Source organism: Thermobia domestica, chromosome 2 (assembly GCF_964235325.1).
Source record: "Thermobia domestica chromosome 2, izTheDome1.hap1.1, whole genome shotgun sequence".
Classification (NCBI taxonomy): Eukaryota; Metazoa; Arthropoda; class Insecta; order Zygentoma; family Lepismatidae; genus Thermobia; species Thermobia domestica.
The window spans coordinates 188,559,188-188,580,005 of record NC_137455.1 but is presented as its reverse complement, the minus strand read 5'-3'; the positions used below and the strand labels follow the sequence as shown (position 1 = coordinate 188,580,005).

Sequence of the window (20,818 nt, the reverse complement as noted above, 5' to 3'; positions counted from 1 at the left end):
ATGCAAATTACAAGTACCGTATCATGTTAACACATTTAACAGCCAGATTGTAGGATCAGACCATTTTGTTCCATGTATATTTCTAGATTGACAGATTAATACATTTAGAAATTTCACTTCATATAAAATCAATCTAGTTTTACGAACAAAGGTTATGGTTAGAAACTTGATTCAATTGTTTCTTTTTATCTTTCTCTCAACTTTCCCAAACATTTAAATCCTTCAAATTAATATTAGGAACACTAATAATTTTAAACGGTATACTCAGGGACAAATACGAATTTCGAAAATATGTACAAATTTCATCTTAATCGTTTTATTAAGAAAACTGTAAAACTATATACAAGGATGTGTACAGAAATTATAGGGCAGGCGTTGTTTTTGTTTCCGTGTTGCATGGCGGCTGGATGTTCACCTGAAAAGAAACAAAGAGAGAGAAATTTTTTTAAAATTTGTTTCAACATTATAAATATAAAACTCAAAAAATATTGTAATTATTAACTTCTCAGATACTTTTATTGTCATGTTATGACGTCAGTCGAACGGACGTTCAGTGTAAACCATTGAATGCATGGCGCTATATAAAAAAACCTCCCGTGGCAAATCAGATCTCACAGGATGAATAATTTACATTGATGTGGATCTAAATTGGTTTTACAAAGAACTCGTAACAAAGCAATACAAAAATGAGAGATAGTTTTAACATCATGGGTCTTTAAAATAATAAAATGGTTATACATGTAGTATGAATAATACATTTTGTTTAATTCAAATATTCGCAGGACAGGAAGCTAATCTATGTGCATTAAACTAAAATAACTAGGTATTAGCTATAATATTTTTTAACCACAATCATGTATCTCCGATAATCGAACCTGGGGACATGTACTGTGTTTATTGAACTAAAATAAGATCAACGATAATTAATTGAACATTTATATATACTATAAAAATTCATAACAACATAAATGGAGTTGAATCATTTACAAGAGTCAAGCACAACATTTAAGATGACAGAAAACAAGAATTGAAATCGATCACACTGCACCGTCATACGAAATACTAGCATATTTTAGAATCACCACTACACATAAATGTTTTTTAACTTACTGTGTGATAAAATATTCATTTACTTCTTTCACAGAACAAAATAGGATAGTGCTTCAGCAATTGACATTGAAATACAGTATATGATGCCCTTGAAAAAGCAAAAGAAAAACAAAAAGAATTGATTGTACTCCTAAAAAGATATCATTTATAAATGTGATTCAGAAGAAAGTCTGCAAAGTTTTGAAGCATTATAAGGGTACTTAAGTTGAACTAGTAACTTCCTGAAACGGAATGAATTGTATATACGTAAAGTTTATGTAAAGAGAAAAAACTTCAACTTAAAAATTTTGTTTAAGCTTAATGCCTTTCGCGACACTGCAATTATATAACTGAACCTATCTACTTCGAGTTCATAATTAAATATAGTAATATTTAAATCCTATCATTTTGTCTTTTCATCTATTATCCTGATTTCAAACTGATCAATTTTGTGAACAAAGCAAGGTTAAAAAATATATTTAGAAAATATATACAAGGGAGAATCGAGTGATAACCGCAGGTATGTAGTAAAAATCTGTTCCGTTTTCTAGGCGTTTGGAGATTTGCAAACATAGTCCTTGACATTTTTTCAAGCTGGCAGTGTAAGCAGACCCGGTAGATGGGATTGAAGTTGAGTAATAGCTGATCTAATATGTTACCACCACTACGCAGTTGCAACAACGAAGAACAAAGTGAAGTAATTCGATTTTTGTGCAATGAAGGTGTAGAACCGGTTGATATTCAAAGCAGAATGAAGATGAAGCATGGAGATGATTTCCTGTCGCAGGAGCAAGTCTAAGGTGGTACAAGAAATTCACAGAAGGTACTACTTTGTTGACTGATGATCCCAGTCCAGCCAGGCTTATGAAGTTGTAACAAAGGAGTCCAAAGACTCAAAAGAGCGACTTATCCAGCAAAATCGGTGTAGCACTCTTGCTTAAAAAGCTTTCTTGCTGATTATGAGGTTCGGTTCAGTACAAAGCATAGTGTATGACGTGTTCGGCAGCTGACACAATAGCGGAAAACTCGTTAAGTTGACATACATGTAAGTCATGAGCTACTGCGCGTTATGAAGAGGATTGTGAGAAATTTATAGCTCACATTGTCACCGAGGATAAAATTTGGGTGCATCATTTTCAACTGGAGACGAAACGTATAAGCAAAGAGTGACAGCATTTGTCTTCGTCGAAAGCAAAGAAGTTTGGCACTAAACTTTCTGCGTCGAAAGCTATGTTTACTTTATTCTGGGTTAAGAATGCTCCTATTCTAGAACATTATATGCCCTCACGTACTACAGTAGCTAGTGCCACCCAAATCGGCCTTCTCAAGAAGCACTTGAAGACAGCAATACGGACAAAGCGAAGGGGATTTGTGCGTGCAGGCGTTTTGCTTCAACATGATAACGCCCGTCTCATTATACTCGGCTAATCATGAAAACTATCGACCACCTTCGCTTCAAGTGCTTTGCACAACCACTATTCTCGCCAGATTTGGCACCATCAGATTTTCACATCTTTAGTTCATGAAAGTAGCATCTTAAACGGCAGCAGTTGAAACCTGTTGAAGAAGTACAATCAATGGTACGCAAGTCACAGCTTCAACCGAAAGAATTTTTCTTACGCGCTATCGAAGCACTTCGTACCCTATGACGTAAGTGCGCTGAACTGGAAGGTGACTAAATTTATGTGAAACTTGAGGATCTTCAAAACAAATCGGTAAATTGAAATATTGTGTTTGCCATTAAAAATGCATCACAGATAAGGAGATTATAGGAAGTCAAAAATTGCAAAATATGTGGAGCATGGAAAAATAATCAATTCACTAGCACGACAGCGCTGTAAAGCAGCAGAGGCGCCAGGCGAGTTATCTAGTGACAGGAATGGAGGCCAACCGGAGAGCCACAGTTCAGTAGTACAAGAAGTTTGGTGTGACGTGAGTGGCATATACGGCCAAAAAGTGTCTCGTCGTCGAATGTAGTAGTCCTTCAAACATGTTTTGGCCCACTGTCCACACGAACAGTTTTACATTGTCTGGCAAAGTGGGGAAATTTGCATGGCGTCCATTACTGCTCTTTCGCTGACTTCACAGCATAAATATGTAAGACTACAATGTGTTTCCGATGGTCGTGTTGGAGACACGAATGGCAAAACATTCTCTTTTCCGAGGAATCCCACTTCTGTCTGTAGCATCATGATGGCTGCATCGTATCTGGCGCTATCGGGGCTCTAGACTGGGCAACGCTTGCACTTTGCAAACACTTTTATCCGACACTGACTGTTTCTGTGGTATGTCATTCGATTTCATTCTCTCTTACGCATTGACGGACATTTTACCAAATAACAGTACATTGAGAAAGGGTTGGACTCAATTGTAGTCCCTTTACTGTAGGTCTTCTCACGGGTTACATTCAACCAGGATAACGCGCTTCTTATGCTGCTATACTGTTCTACAATGCTGCAATATTCTACACTGTGTTGCTGATTGAACACGATGTTCCTCTAATGTTTGGCCAGAGCGTTCCGCTGATATCTATCCTATTAAACACTCGTAGTGGATGACTGTACAAGGCCTTGAAGCTACAAACTTTGCCTGCTACGGTTGATGTTGTATGGTGTAGTGAAGTATGTATGTAGGTTGCCACACTCCCGGGGGACATCTAAGGGTTTATCCTCTTGTTTCGTCGTGTTGCAGCCGTTCTGATTGCCTATGATGGGTGCATAGTCAACTGGTTGTCAACAATTCTACCCCGCTACCGTCACGTTTTCAAACATCACACAGAGCGGTAAGTTTAACTATTTGCTAATTCTACAATAAAGTCTCTGCCTGCCAACTTTGGCGTTCTTATTTTGTATCCTTTGTGGTACTAGATTTTTAAAGCGTAAGCGTAATTAATGTAATGTAATAACGAAAAAATACACTAGTGTAAACTTTTAGTTTAGAGTATTCCAAAAAGGCTCTAAAATGTTTTAAAAAGAAAATCATTTTTACACTCTCTAAATCGAAAAATTTCAGGTAATAATTGTATATAAGTTGTGTAGTTTCAAAATATTTACAGTGATCTAAACTATTTTAAAATTGGTAACATTCGCGCAGAACAATGATTTAGTGGACAACAGTCAGGTAACATATCCTACTACAGTCAAAAACTTACAGCGTATAATCGATACTATGCACATAACCCAACGGTAAGTACATTGCGACTATAGCAATATGTGTCTCAACACATGTAGAGCACCATTTCCATATTCATTACAATTATCTATAATGTGGCATTTTAATCAGTATTAATCGGGTTTAACATGCTATTAAATGAATATATAATGAAAACATTTTATTTCATGCACGAAGAATAGTAAAGCATACTTTCTGTTTGTTTTGTATCAAGTGGTGTAACTAGCAAGTTTTTCTACAGGCGGGGCGGAGAGCATGTTTTTTTCAATGAAGCCAGGCTTTTAACATATTAGAAAATCAATTCTTCTTTCAGCATATAAAACCATTAATAACTCACCATTCCTACACAAACATACAGATATTATTATAATTATTACATTTCCAGTATGTTATCTTTCTGAAACCTGTGTCTTGATACTGCGAAAAGTTAGTATCACAGATTGTAGGAAATGTAATATTCATTATTCATAAGGATTGATAATTATTCATGTTCATTATTCATAAGGAAAGAATTTTATTTATGGAAGTCTATTTGTTTGACTGTGTTTATACGGGAATAAATCGTTTTTTTTTTTAAATAAGCTCTCAGAAAAATAAGATCTAAGTTAAACAATGTTGTGCAATATTGTAGAACAATAATATCATAAATTCCCAACTGTGTGCATCAAGTTAGGCAAATGAGACTACAAAGAGGATAATTAATTTTATTTGTTTCAATTATAGTATTTTAACGTGTTGACCTAGTTTTTTCTTTTTAAAAAAGTAACTTCCACAATTTGTTATAAGTATTCTTCATTGGCTGTGCAAATATACACGATTAATAAACATAACACATGAAGCTTATTTGGGAACAAAGAGATTGTTTTGGAGAGCAGATCTAATTTGCCAATTTTTATTTTTCTTTGCTTCTAGTTAAATCAATACATATAAAAAGTTTTTCACACGTTTAGAAACAGTGTGTTTTTATAAACAGTATTGCCGACAAATGTGTTAACTTCCTTCCCATTTTAGAAAACTTTTGTAATCAAAAGGGAAGCAAATTGCTAGGTAATTACAATGCTTATTAGTAAACAATTCTTTAGAGCCTTTCAGGTCTTTTCTCTCTCTTTACAATGCATATTTTCTGTAGATAATCGAACAATTTTAGTGTTATTTATGGATATGCTATCTATTTTAGTGTTGTTTACGCATTCACTGCCTGAAAAAGAAAAAAACTAACCAGCTCAATTTCGCACAAATAATAAATATTTTAAATCTGTGGAGCGTAAGATGCTATTGAGTTGAACTTAGGTATGATCCATATAAATCAGATCTTATTTTCATATTGATCCGTGTAAAAATATCACTTCTTGCTATTTAAGACCACTTTCGCTCCATTACTATCAAAGTTAAAATCAGAAATTATAGATTTCTACCATTTCTGGTTCGAATACAAAGTTTAAAGATAAAACTCAAGAGTAAACCTATGACATTCTATGATAAACCTATGATTATATTCTTGATAATATGAACCCATATGAAAAGGCCATCTCTGGCTATCCGTTAACTTTTTTGGGCCTATATATTGATCGATTTTGAAACTGGAAATTATTATGGTGAAGATAAAACCCATCCTTGGAATGTTCAATCCATGTCATGAAGCCTCCTTTCGGTATCTATTGCCGTTTTCATTTTATGGTGACCAATGTGGAAACTGGAAATGGTTTATTTCTACCACTTCCGGTTTGAGTACATGGAATCTGTTTTTGGAATACGGAATCTATATTTAAAAAATCGGTTCACATCCTTTCCTGCGGATTTTCATCTGGTATCCGTTGAATACAAACAGCTTCGCAGTAAGTCAGTCTAAAAACAAATGGAACACAAAAGGATGAGATATATTATATACTAATCTTCAGACGGACAATTCAAGAGGAAGTATACTTAGCAAGCATCTATTTTTCTGGCAGTCTCTTAATGATAGCCTTAGTTACCTAACACCGCCATTGGACACATCATAGCACTTCCTCCTTCAGAAGTTTCTATGTTAGAAAGACTCAAGTGAGATAAAATGGTTTCACTAATTTTTGCTAATTAGTTTCTTTACTTCCTCTTCGGCACGGATTATTTTATAACTTATTTATGACTCCTTTCTCAGCGAATCAACTTCAATTACGCTGCTCATTCATATCTATATCCATACATTTTTGTTGCAATCTCTTATACTTGTAATTTCTTGTGCTGATACATTAATCTTTAAGTCGATACCTATCTATGTTTTATTTGCTAATCTTCCCCTACTTATTCCTAATTATAACCAGTTTCCTGTCAGAAAACATTAGTGTTCACAAATTCCTTTATGCTGAACATATTTGTATCGTATTTCTTCTATGGATTTTCCCTTTAAAAGCAAAGAAAAAGTTTTTGTTATTTGTAGTATAGTACAAACTACAAGTACTATAAATAGAGTTTTAACTTGTGTCTGTTAACTCTCCGTACTAGCGCACTCATTTAATACTAGTACTATAGTGTACTATTGTAAATTCTCCATAAAATGTATCTTGAAATTAGGGGGCACAGTAGTGCAGTGGTAGAGAACTTACCTCTGGCGCGTGTGGTCCCTTGTTCGATCCCCGGCCAAGTAAGTTTGGGGTGGACAATATCATATTCGGTTTTTTGGGTACTCCCATTTCCTTCCAATGGAATAAAGTGAGAGAATACACAGAAGAAGAAAATAAAACATTGTTCGAGATATAGAGCATAGGAAGAAAAACGGAACTCTTAAAGAACTTATTGAAGAAAGGAGGAGTAAGAACATACAGAAGAGGAAGTAGAAGAATGTTAGATGCATTGAAAAAGAGAGAAAGATCAGAAATTTAACTAAATGATTAAGGGGTTGTATATAGAACTAAATGCAAAGAATGTAGAAATGCAAAGAGTTATATAGGAGAAACAGGAAAGAGCTTAGAAGAAAGAATTAAACAGCACAAGGATGACGTTAGATTGAAGAGGGATAGTAAAACTATATATAAACATGTGAAAGAAGTAGGACATTAAATAGGCTGGGAAGGCGTAGAGGGGCTGAAAAGAGAGAGAATAAGAATGAAAGGAAATGGAAAGAAGCAGAATGGATACGAAAGGAAGAAAGCAAGAAATTTATGAACTAGAATAGTGGACTAAATATACATAAGGTATGGATGAAGATATTGGATAAAGCAGAGAAGAAAGAAGTGATAAAAACATGTGAACTGAATAGCAGAAAGCCAATTAAAAGTTTATGTTTCTCAAAAGTGAAAGTTACTTATTTAGAGTACACAGGTGTGCCAATTAAAAGTTTAGCTCTCAAGTGAAAGTTGTATCATTAAAAGTTGCATATGTAATTAATTAAAAATTCTCAAAACTTAAAGGAGGAATCGGATTTGTTCATAGATATGACCTCCTCTCGTAATAATAAGTGCATTAGCTGTAATCTTAGAAATTGAATTTCATAATGCGTCTGACGAAGGCAAAGTTAGGTACAGTACATAGATAGGTACAGTACATAGATAAATAACATCTTTTTCTAGCAAAGTAAAACATATTTAACATTATTGGCAACATACGGTACATTTTTCAGTGGCAAGAAAGTTCGTTTTTCTCATTTTCTCGAAAAGTACTTATAAGAATTTACCCTCAACTGTGTTATCTTGTTCAGGTCGATGTGATCCCTCGACTAATGAATATATCTTATATTTAAATAATAATTTAATTATACACAAATTAAAATTTAAGTGTTAATGACAATTCTCATCTACTATATGTCTACTTTATTATGCTATGCACTGTAATCTTACTAGCACCTTAGTGACGGTATATTTCAGTATAAGCTTCACTTTGTTAAGTGGGACTGTTCTCGCACAGCATCAATTTTTTGACTTACAAATTGATTTTTCTCTTTCAATTTTCTTGAAACTTCATATAATGTTGTCCAGCTTAATAATATATCGATTGGAATATGTCTCAACTTTAGATGTCTTTTTTTTTTTTTTTTTTCTTAAAAACTAACAATATTGTAGAATTTCGCCCAACAAATGCTTGTGTGCTATTTAAACGTATTTATTAATCTGTAGGCTTATTCTTTACTGTTTGTTACATATTGCTTTCAATTGTATGTCGATCCTCTAAACTGTATATGGAAAATTAGCAGAAGCATCCGCACTTCTCACGGCCAAAATAAGATGTAATTAATATAAATCCGGAAATGTAAGTATTACTGAAAATGTCCCTCTCCTCTCCTTTTTCAGAATCGGAATTTTTGAAATCGCTGAAACACGTAATCGGTTGTTGTTTTAAGTGAGGATATTTCACACCTCCACGCTACGCAAATCTCACTCTTCGACTCCTTCTGAATTAAAAATTGGAAATATGAATAACCCACTTTCCCATTTAGGAGGGATATACTCAAACACATATTTACTTATTTTTATTTAATTGATTGTGTGCCTAATTTTCACAGCACCAAATTAAGCAAATTCTTACATTCGGCACTTTCTGATTAAAGAAAGGGAAATTGAAACAATTCAGAATTGTTCCTCTTTCCACTTTAAACATTTTATTTTCGAAAACACTGAAACATGTACTTCCTCATTCTGAATTAAGAGTGTATGTAGGGGTCTACGAATTGCGCATTCCCAACTTAACCGAATTCTCACATTGAGTACTTTCTGAATAAAATAAAAGAAATTTTAGTATTATAAAAATACCATCCTCTTCCTTGCTTACAAAATTTTGGAAAACCCTAACGTATATACTTAATTTCTTTATTTCTATATTAATAAAGAGTTTTAATACCTAGTTTCATATCTTTAACTTCGGAAATTCGTGAGATGCTAAATTGTTGGTAGAAAATTTGAACCTTTTCTTTACGCTTTCCAGAATACGTGTTTCATTGTTTTTTAATCTTCTGTTTCCGTGAAAAGAAGATTACTTTGTCCAATTTCGTGTTTCTATCTATAGTAGTATGGCCTGTGCGATGATGGGTGAATCATTTCTACTATTATTTTCAATTATATAGAATAATTTTTTTTTTAAAAAAAAAACGTTACTTATTGAAATACCAAGAATCTATCAACTCATGTTTTCAAATACTTGTTAGATTTTACATGTTAAGCAGCTTACTTAGTTCAGCATTTTTCTTGCAACCTTTATTTTCTTAAATATATTCAACTGTTGACAATATTTGTTATTGGAACTGAAACACGTCGTTTAGCGTTCTTGAAAATCCCACATTTAAAAGGAGAAAAGAGGTAATTGCTCTAAACTAAAATATCCCATTAATTACTTATTCAAAAAATGTCAAATGTAAGGTTTAGCTTAAGTTGGGAGGAGTTAAATTTATAATTCAAACTTTTAACTATAAACAATGAAACACCTATTTTTAGCGTTTCCGAAGGTGTTTTACCATGACAACAGAAACTGTGGCCGAGAGACATTTCCGAATCTTATAACTGAATATGGTAAGACGCATGTATTATATATCGGTAGAGCTCATTTTTGTTTTTTCCAAGCCGAATTACGATGAAATGTATACTAGTATTTATGTAAAAGAGTGGCAATAACTGAGTCACCATTCAAATTTCTTACTACTATATTTTAACATATTATTCCTTTCACCACGAAAGAAAGAAATAGGGAAGAATTTTCGGAAATATGTATCCTAAAAGGGAAAGGAGGGTTTCAAAGTTTTTGCCAACTATAGTGTATCTCACGATTTCCTGAAGTAAGGAAGATGAAACTTGGCATATAAACTTACCAGCAAAAGGAACTGAAGCACGTCGTTTAGCGTTCTTGAAAATTGCATATTTAAAAGGAGAAAAGAGGTAATTGCTACAATCCGAAAATTTCCTGCTAATTACTTATTCAAACATTGTCAAATGTAACGTTTAACTTAAGTTGGGAGGAGATAAATTCACAATTTGAACTCTTAACAAGAAACAATGAAACACGTATTTTTTGCATTTCCGAAATTCTGCTCCAAAAGGAGGGAAAGAGAACAGTTGAAGTTCTCTGTTTATTTCGATAGATAATATCCAATGTAAGGATTAACTTAAGTTTGAGGTGTGAAATCCAGTATGCAAGCTCTCAACTAATACAGTATAATGACAACGTTTTTGAAAATTTTGGTTTTAACGGGGAAAAGGAGATTTTTAAATATTTTGTCTCGACATTTAAATCCATGTTATCTGTTTCATCACCATAGGGAAATGGCTGAAACGTCCGAAATTAATTATTGATCAGATTTAGCACTATCGTAGTTCTAGGATTTTATCATGTCATTTTCATTAGAAATGCATATTCTAAGCAAGAGACAGAGGGTTTAAAATATATGGCAAAAATATAGTATCTAATGTTAGAGAACTGAACCTCAATATTAGGGTGGGCCGAACAATTTTTTTTCAGATATTCAGGATTGAGTAGTTATCAAAAGTTGTGTATTAATACGAAATGAAGCCATGTCAAATATGTTGATTTTAAAACAATATTTAACTGGGCCCCCGTGGCTCTAAAGTTCCTAATTTTGTTGTTGAAATAAAATGGTTTTAGGTAATAAGAACATTTTTCCAGACAATACTATTAATACATAAAACATGAAATACATGATTTTAATATACGCAGGTAGCTATTCAGACCTTAACTAACTTTCATAACTACCATATTAACCACGAAAAACCTTCATGTTGAGCCCAGTCAAAACTCTCAAACTTTAAGAGAATATCACTTTTTCGCATCTGGATGCAAAATGCACAACACTGGCTTTCCGAAGGCGGCGCTTACATTGCTGAATTCAAATAAACTAGAAACGATATGGCTGCCAGCCTCTCTTCCTGTATTGTCTTGCCTTCGAATTAAGGATATGATTTTGAATTACAAGTCAAAATGCAAAACGATCATTAACCCCATTAAGAAATAATATACCTCCATTAAGAGCCAAATTACAGAAATTTAAGAACAGTGCTCAGAAGTTATGTGATATTTTCTCTTGCAAATGCTGCGATAGAGTAACCTGTAAGTGTGATAAATCAAATTAAATACCGCCTTGGGAGCTCATATTAGATCAGAGAAATCAGAGACAAATGACGAGTTGCAATGTAGATAAAGCAGAAACCCATAGGCTCAAAAGAAAGTATGACACACAGATCGATTATGATGCTGCGGTACCAAATACAAGAGGGTTACAATCGTTAGCCCCAATCACGCACTTGGAACATACATTAAGTGCTTCCACCCGGAATTCAGACGACGAAGAGTTGCATGGAGCTATCGTTTAGAGATTAAAATCTAAAGTAAACCTAAATAAACAACAGTGAGCCCTAAACAAATGAGTACCGCCAAAGATTTAACAGGTATCTCGAATATGTCGGCTGCTAAAATTGTATCCGCTGTTTTAGAAGATATTAATTTACTGAACAAAACTAACTAAGACAAGGTAGTAGATAAAAACAAAATCCGTACGAAACTAGCAAAAAAGAAAAAAGAAACCGTCTACAGTGTAAAGCTACTAATTTTAAGGGTCTATTTTGGGTATACGGACAAAATCTCGCGGCCGAAACATCGCCGCCCAATGTGTTTCCTAATATGCAATTCCACATTACAAATAATAATAATAATAATAATAATAATAATAATAATAATAATAATAATAATAATAATAATAATAATAATAAGATACAAAACATCGTGTGCGTGGGCTTTCTCGGGTTATTCCCGTTTCCTCCCACTTTCTTTATTCGATCATTTCCTTCATCCTCGTCATCTACGTCTCCTTTAACCTATAGGACATAATCAAGGGACGTCGTAAAAACTCATATATTGTTTCATATTTTCATAAATATTATTAGATTTTTGTTAAAATTTTAAGTTTTTGGATGTTCCAAAGTTCACGAAACTAACCTCGTTAGTTGTCATTACTTTCCTTATGCAGACTTTCTTTCCCTATAACCAGTTTAAAAACATCCTGTCGCCCTACCTTCACATTGAAATCCTCTAATACAGAAATAGAATTATCATATGGTATCGCGGGACGTGGTCAAATACCCGTGATACTTCTTCTGAAACAGCGTCTTTTATACTGTCATCCTTATCATCTGTTGGAACATTTACATTTTGGTCAGGCGAGATTTTGGGTATGGCGATATTTTGGGGCGCGAGGTTTTGGCCCGGCGAGATTTTGGCCCGCGAGGTTTTGGGTGGCGAGGTTTTGGCCAGGCGAGGTTTTGGCCCCGCGAGATTTTGGCCCGCGACGTTTTGGGCGGCGAGGTTTTGGCCAGGCGGTGTTTTGGCCCGGCGAGATTTTGTCCCGCGAGGTTTTGGGTGGCGAGGTTTTGGCCAGGCGAGGTTTCGGCCTGGCGAGATTTTGGGCCGCGAGGTTTTGGGAGGCGAGGTTTTGGTCCGCGAGGTTGTCGCCGCGAGGTTCTGGCCGCGAGGTTTTGTACCCAAACCCTATTTTGATGGCCGAAAATACCAAACTATAGTTCTAATTGACAATTGCACTAGGCAAAGTACTGAAAAATATGCGGATTATATCGATTTGATCGATTGGTCAGAAGTAATAGGAACATAACCTCCAATTTTGGCTAACGTATCAACAGAAGAACTAACCGAAATGATTGTGGAAAAGAGGAGGTTTCAGAGTTTGTCACGTTCCCCTTCCACACACAGGCTTTGGAGAAGTGTGTAAAGGTAGTAACACAACCTTCAGAAATATGCAGTAGTGTTGCACGAAACGGTTATATTCGCGCAAAACTGGAAGCACGAAAGTATCTACCAAGCTTCGAACATAAATCTCAATATTTTGTTCCAAGATTCAACTAAGGAGCTTTAAGTAAGAGGACGGTGGGCGGGAGGAACTAGCTGTGTAACCATCTCCACGTGGTGAGTCCTGGGCTGGTTTGGTGTTTGTTGGTCAATTTTTCCATCTTACCTTATGTATTTGTGTCCGTGCTATTATATCTATTAAACACCAATCAGACGAAGAGCTGCACATCAGATCAGAACATTTAAAATCCTGGGGTCAAGTTAAAGTATTAGGAATCTTAACCAATTTTCTATACATGCTTAAAATAATGGTATATATTAAAAAAAAACACTTAAAACACTTTTCAGACCCGCAGGTCCTGGTGAAATATTTTTATCTTCCTCTGTTTTGGGGAAGAAACATAGCATTATACAACTTTTGCACGGTAATCAAACTTAACTTTCTAAAAAATATATTTCAATAATATTTTCACTATTTACAACTATCTTTTTTTTAAATAAACGTTCTTTAGGGCCATCGGGACCCGGTTAAATAACTTTTTTCCCGGCTCTGCTTCTGTGAAGAAACATAACATTATACAACTTTTGCACGGTACTGAAACTTAACTTTCTAAAAATATATTTTAATAATATTTTCATTGGTCGCTACTTTTTTTCAAAATTACTGTTCGTTCAGGCCCCTGGGGCCCGGTTAAATATATTTTTATCCGGCTCTATTTTGGTGAAGAAACATAACATATTATTATACAACTTTTTCATGGTACTCAAACTTAACTTTCTAAAAAAAAATTTCAATATTTCACTGCTCGAAACTATTTTTTTAAATTAACCTTCTTTAGGGCCCCCGGGGCCCGGTTAAATATCTTTTTATCCGGCTCTAGTTTGGTGAAGAAACATAACATAACATTATACAACTTTTGCACGGTACTCAAACTTAACTTTCTAAAAATATTTTTTAAAATATTTTCATTGGTCGCTACTTCTTTTTTCATAATTAGCGTTCTTTCGGGCCCCCGGGGCCCGGTTAAATATATTTTAATTCGGGTCTATTTTGGTGAGGAAACATAATATAACATTTTACAACTTTTGCACGTTACTCAATCTTAATTTTATAAAAAATTCGGTCGTTTTCGGCCCACCCTACTCAATATACAAACTTTTAAAAGAAAATAAAAAATAAAAAAGTGGTCACGTGTCCCAGCGTTTTCGGAAATTCTACGGAGAAGGGAGAAATTTCTACAATTTTTTCCTCGCTATATAAATGTCATTGACGTTGCCTATTTCATCATCATGAGTAAAGAGCTGAATCGCTTGAAATTAATTTATGAATATACTCGTAGTTTTCACTTGACTCGAGACGTTTTCATATATTTTTTTAAAAAAATATGTATCCCAAGGGGGAGTTAAACATTACGCCAAAATTGAATATCATACGAACCTCTCATGTCAGATACATAGATTCCTTATTATAAATAAGTGGTTAAGTGCCGCAGTGTTCTCAAAAATTCAACTTCTATAGGGTGTAATTTCTATTCTACATTTATATTCTTAAATATTGCAATTCAACATTTTACATTCTTAAAATTACCAAATAGGAGAAACGTCTGACCCGCTTAAAATTATTTTTAATTATAATTACTATTGGGTTCGACTTGATCTTTCTTTTATCAACTCACTTTGAATTACATACCCAAAGAGTGGAAGAAAATTTAAATTTTTCACGAAGTCTGGCTACATTGCCTGAAATGCATTTTCGATCATAGTTAGCACTTAAATTGAGCTGAGTTTTTTTTTAAAAAAATTACATTGATACATATACATATCGTAAGAGAGAAGGATAATCAAATATGTCTTTCAAATATTTGCAATTGTAAGACTATTCTTCCCGTGTAAGGTATAGGCATTTTAGCTAGTTTAAAATAATAGTTTTTACGTTCTACAGGTAGGAGTACATGAAACTACTCACACACCGTGATCTACACACATGCATATATATATAGGTAGATAGATATAGATATATACATGCAGGGTAAATCAAGGTGATGGACTCAGGAATTAATTCTCTGAAATCTAATAAACATATGTTATTGTGAAACATGCGCTAACAAACGCAAATCGTTAAAGTTTTCTTCAAACATATCTCAAGTGTTCTACGTGAGCAGCTCGTCTAACACGGCCCACATCGAGCTGATAATATATCTCCTGCCAAATCTTTTGTAGCATGTTGCGGCCTATATCAGCAATTAGTTTCATGCTTGCTGCTGACATTTAGCCGTAGAAAGTGAAAACACTGCGTGGAAACTAAACTTTTGAAAGTTAACCTTTCGAAACGCATGTCTCACAATAACACATGTTTATTAGTTTTCACAGAATACATTTCTGAAATCGGGTCCATCATTTTAGCTTGACCTGTATATTATATGGATAAAAGTTTAACATGCACGCGTGTTCAGGCGTATCAAAAAGTCGTCAAAAGAAATGCTGAAGAATTCCAAGTGACTACTAGCACTAATGAAGCATGTACAATGCTATGCATTGATTAGTTGGCTGATGTTTAGCATTCCTTTTCAACACTGAGGGTAAATGAGATCTGAAACTACAGGATAAAAATGAAATCCAATCAACTGTAATGCATATACATTTTTCAAGGATCCCACTGGGAAGGCGTATTAGCTAGTCATTAATCAGTGGGAAGGCCAATAATCCTGTTTACTTTCAGCAAGACAAGATACTCTCTCGCTACCCATAGTACATCATTCAGAGAAAAAGACATCCGTTGCGCTTCTAGGGCAAATAGCTCTCAGATGAGTGACTCCTTTGAGGGCATGTGTTACCTCTGTCTTCTAAGTGTACAGCCTTTAACGATAGTCATTGTGATTGTATTTGCGAAACCACTATTTATCTTCAGAGTGCTTCTTACACATGCAAACACACTATTTCACACATTACACACTATCTTTTATCAGGACCACCACCCAGGCTTCCATCCACAATATTAAGGAAGGAGTCATCTCTTAAAAAAATCAAACCAAACCATCAGCTCCCACAGAAAGAACAAAAGAGACTATGGATTACAAATACTACTGTTGGCAACACAACAGGAATGTTAAAGATGTTTACTACCATTCCTCGAAAACAAGATTAACACCGCCATAGGACTCGAAACGCTCACTATTTCCAGAGTCAACTACTCAGCCGCATATTATGACCAGAAAAGAAGATTTACTGCCATCCGTGTAAGCGGAAGTCATTTTGAGATCTACACATTTTTCGCCTACACTCCTTCAACCACTACGGGTATCAGCCGACGACGCGTTTAAAGAGCCATACGGATCACAGCAAGACAACCAACTAACAGAGCCAGTAACCTCAAAGTCATGCAATAAGTAACCGGAATGGATAACATACAGGCAGACAACCCATCAACAGAACCATTGACCCCACAGCCAAGCACTAAACAAAAATAACATGACAATGCAAAGCCAGATAGTCAACCAGCAACTCCAATGGGCACAGGAAAACCACAAACCAAGAATGCCACCACGCACAAACATGCCCGAATTTGGCAAGAACATACAGCATCACCCAAAAGAAGTAAGTAAACTACATACACCTGTGTAATAAACGGAATGGACTGCAAAAAAGTCCAAAAGAGGTAACCATGGTGCTCAACACACATATCGTTCTGTAACATTACACGCATCAGTTCAGCAGAGGCCAACTCCCACTCATCAGACCCTTCACAAGACATTCAGTAAATGTAGGTAAGCGTCAGTCTGCGTAACTAAAAACAAGAAACAAAAGCAACTCCAGGTCCTAACCCTACTGGAATTGCCGTTCATATCGTCAAACCGGGCCACAATGCGTTATCCCCAAGATACGCTACAGATGCCGTGGTAATCACGTTAACACATGCCAGAAACCTATAAATCATTCATTCTGCACCACATGCAAAGTGGAAAGCCATTGCACTGGAAAGAGTAGCTGCCCTTAACGCCCGAGAATGCAAATAGCAACCAAAATACCAAACATCATCATCTCAAATACCAAGTCAGGAAGACCACATTTCGGTCCTTTTAGAAGCGAAACAGCAGCCTCACTTCCAAAAAGTCACCAAACTATAGATCACTCAGCCAATATAGAAGAATAATACGAACCAAGAAGTGAAGAATACACACCAGAAAAAACAACAAAAGGTTCAAGAGAATAAAAATTACAAGTATCCGCAATGGAAGCAATACACAATATCATGCCGTGAATTGCAGGTATTCTCACAATCACCAAGGAACCAGATAAACAGAAAGCAGTGGCCGAAGCAATACAAAAACCCTCAATAACAATCTTCCAAATCCACCAAATAACCATATCACAACAACTGGTTATATCCTCAATAACCAAGAAAGAAAAGAGGTCACTACCTAAACTCATAAAATTAGAGTTAATACAATCACAACAAAAATTCAAAATTTTATATAATGAGAAACTACAGAAATGCACAATCTGAACTCACATACAACAAAACCCACCATATTATACAAAATCAAAGTAAAGTAAATATACACAGAGTACGAAATCAAGGCAGAGCGAGCAAGGGCCACAAGTTAGTGACATAAATGAACTACATTTCTAATTTCAAACATAACGAATGTTGTAGCAAATAGGCGTTAAATCGCAATTGAGTAAAAACTGTTTCTCTATTAAGGACAAAGCCGGTAAAGAAAAATAATGTTGTGCTACGATAGTATGGAAAAGTTTTGCTGAAACAAATATAATTTAGACTGAATATAATTTAATAATTTATGGTAGATTATAAATATAATTTAGGCTGGGGCTGCTTCTCTAAAATGCTCATACAAGATGTTCGAATTTTATTCGAGTTTTCGAGTCCACACGAATTCTATACAAAAAGTGCTGAAGGAAGAACGGAAAAATTTGCCCACAATAACAGGTGAGGGCATTTACTGGTGAATCCATATTACGAAATACGTTTGGCTTCTGGTATTTTCATAACAAAACAAGGTAGCAATTGACAAGACAAACTAAGAATGTAGAACAAACATTGACAACTAAATTAAGGAAGCAATCTTTCACAGGGGCTTCAAGCAAAGTGTATCGCTTTCATGCTTTCTAATGTAATTTCCAAAATTTTATCACCCTGTGTACCGGCATAGGTTGTTCGTCCGTACATAAATGTTGCCATGGATTATAATGCACGAAACAGCAATTAATTATGGAATAGCTCAGTAAGATAAAAAAAAAAAAAACAGAACGGTTAGATATAAGTTAGGGTACTATCTTTATAGTCACTTTCGCTCAATATGAAAGAAAATCATATTTATATTTTATATTGGGTGATTATAGTAAACGCTAGAGGAAAGTTCAAAAACTTCATGCTTAGGAGTTTGAATAGCATGTAGTCCCTTGCTTAGATAATAACAAAAAATACACAAAGAGCATTCTATTGTTTCATGAGCTATCCAATATCGAGCAACAATAGCTTTCCACCTTCATATTCACACAAAAGAGGGAGGAATTGTTGCGGACACAATCCATCCACAGATAGTTTCAGGCCTTCTTTCTATATGTATACATGCACACACTCTCTGTCCTTTCCCTTGTCATAAAAGATCATCTACATTTATGAGTGCATACAGCAACCACAAGCATAAAAGAAGGCTATAAAACAGCCGTAGCAGAGAATGACTTCGTCACATACAGAAAGGATAAGCATACAACTTGGTGGCTGGTACTGCTTTTCGGAAAAGCACAAGAGACATAGATGACAAGAACCTTGGGCTTCCGAGACACACATTTTTTCTTTAACGTTGTGAATGTGAGCTCGATCAAATTGAACAAAATGTGATAAAATAATATAATGGGTGAAAAGTACGTACAGAATTTGTTTAACATTGTAATCTCTCTATAGCACTTTTCAGTTATTGAACAGGTAACAAAGTATTAGTGCTCCTTAATATTCCGAAGTTACATGCGTAATACAGAGGAAGAAACCGATACCTGATTTTTTAATAAAAGAAATAATGTAGGTTAACTAATTAAACAGTGAAAGTAGTTAGATTACTTTCATTCTTTTCTAATGCTTGACGATGTGTTTGAGGATTGACACAATGTTTAGTTTTATTATTTTTAATGTTTCAAAAAAAGCGTAACGTGTCACTATCAAAGGAGTAAATTGTATATTGAATTGTCTATCATTCTCAGAATCGTTCATAACTGACCAATTCTCGTTGCCATGGTAATGATAGTGTAAGTATATGTAAATCTGTAACTCACATCTATGCACTGATTGAGTATTAATTGGTTATCATATTCTGACAATAATCAGATAATATCACAGTAAATAATGAAACAAAAAATACACTTTTTTCAAGTTACAATTTGCTGGAAATTGTTAATTATGATCTACCTTCTTCTATTGATTAGTTATTGATTGAAACTGATGAAAAAAACTCTACCAGCTCTCATTATTTTTTCTCTGTTATTTCCTGTGTACAAGAACAATAGGTAAACAACGAACTTTATTTGTGACAGTTGCAGTCACTAATGAGTTTTATGCTGAATTAGAGTTTTCAGTTTTTATGTACCTTTATGTGAAACAATGTTATAATCATAAATGAACTAAAAGAAAATCCATAATTCCACCTTCTTCACCTACTTTACGCTCATGTTAAGAGCCGCGGTGGCTCAGTGATAGAGCGTTCACCTCTGGTGCATGGGGTTCCGGATTCGATTCCGCTCCCACCATGTGAATTTTGTGGTGGACAAACACAGTGTGCGTGGGTTTCCTCGGGTTCTGCCGTTTTCTCCCACTTACTTCATTCCACCCTTCCATTCATTTCTCATCATCACCGTCTCCTTTAGCCTAGCCGGCATAATCGTGGGACGTAAAACTCAAAAGATTTCATTTTATTTCAGTTTACTCTCATGCTTTGGCCAATTTTCGTCGAGACTGATTGCTCATTGAGCCTAGATGGAATCTTTAAATACCTTTGCCTACTTCTGAACTGGGCAGTTCTCTGCAACGGCTAGGACCTGTCAAAATCATTCTTTATAAATTAAATTGACTACAGGAAAAAGCGAGATACCGGCTAGTATTTATTCTCTGGAAAGAACTAGTTTAATTCCTAAGAGCTACACATATTAGCTAGTCGACGGAGTATTGTCGAGCTTCCAAGACGTCGAAATGCCATTGTAGCCAAAGCGGATACGGAGGAGGTATCTTCCTGCAGAACCTGAATTAACAACCTGTCTCTTTCTCAAAAACTTCTGCCTACCAAATTAGTCTCATGTGATAATACGCCGTCTGATATTAGTACATGCTAATCTGAATAACATCCACAAATCTTAAACTGACAGTTTCGGTTTAGTCGAAAATATATATATATTTCTGTTCGAAACAGCTCTGTAATTTCTCCAAATTTCACACCACTGTTTATAGTAGAAATGCTATTTTCTAGCTTTGGCTAATATTTGATTTACTAGAGGGGACGCATAAGTTATTAACAGAGAAGAAAAAATGCAAACTTTTGTTCTTGAGGAACTATCATCAATATGAACTAATAATTTGTGCTTCTTTTTAGTCTTCATGTTTTAAATTACATACAATAGGTTTTGAAAAAGCTCACAATGATATGTAGAAAAAGGTTTTCAAACAATAATATTTTAGGTCTGAGTGGCGGTATTTTATAAAGGGGGGAGGACATTTTTTCGAATAAATATCTTCGTGTGTCAAAATAAATATTAAGTGATATAATTAGTTAAAAAGAAG

The 20,818-nt window shown here is 34.8% G+C and overlaps 1 protein-coding gene across 1 annotated transcript in view; it reads right to left on the bottom strand.

Moving 5' to 3' along the window:
* Positions 1-296: 296 nt before the first annotated feature.
* LOC145679281 (zwei Ig domain protein zig-8-like) overlaps positions 297-20,818 on the bottom strand; it is a 957,501-nt gene continuing 936,979 nt past the window's right edge. Inside the window, exon 5 of the mRNA XM_081749868.1 lies at positions 297-415. Within this exon, the coding sequence (XP_081605994.1) occupies positions 303-415 (113 nt within the window). The 3' untranslated portion in view covers positions 297-302. The remainder of the gene's footprint in view (positions 416-20,818) is intronic.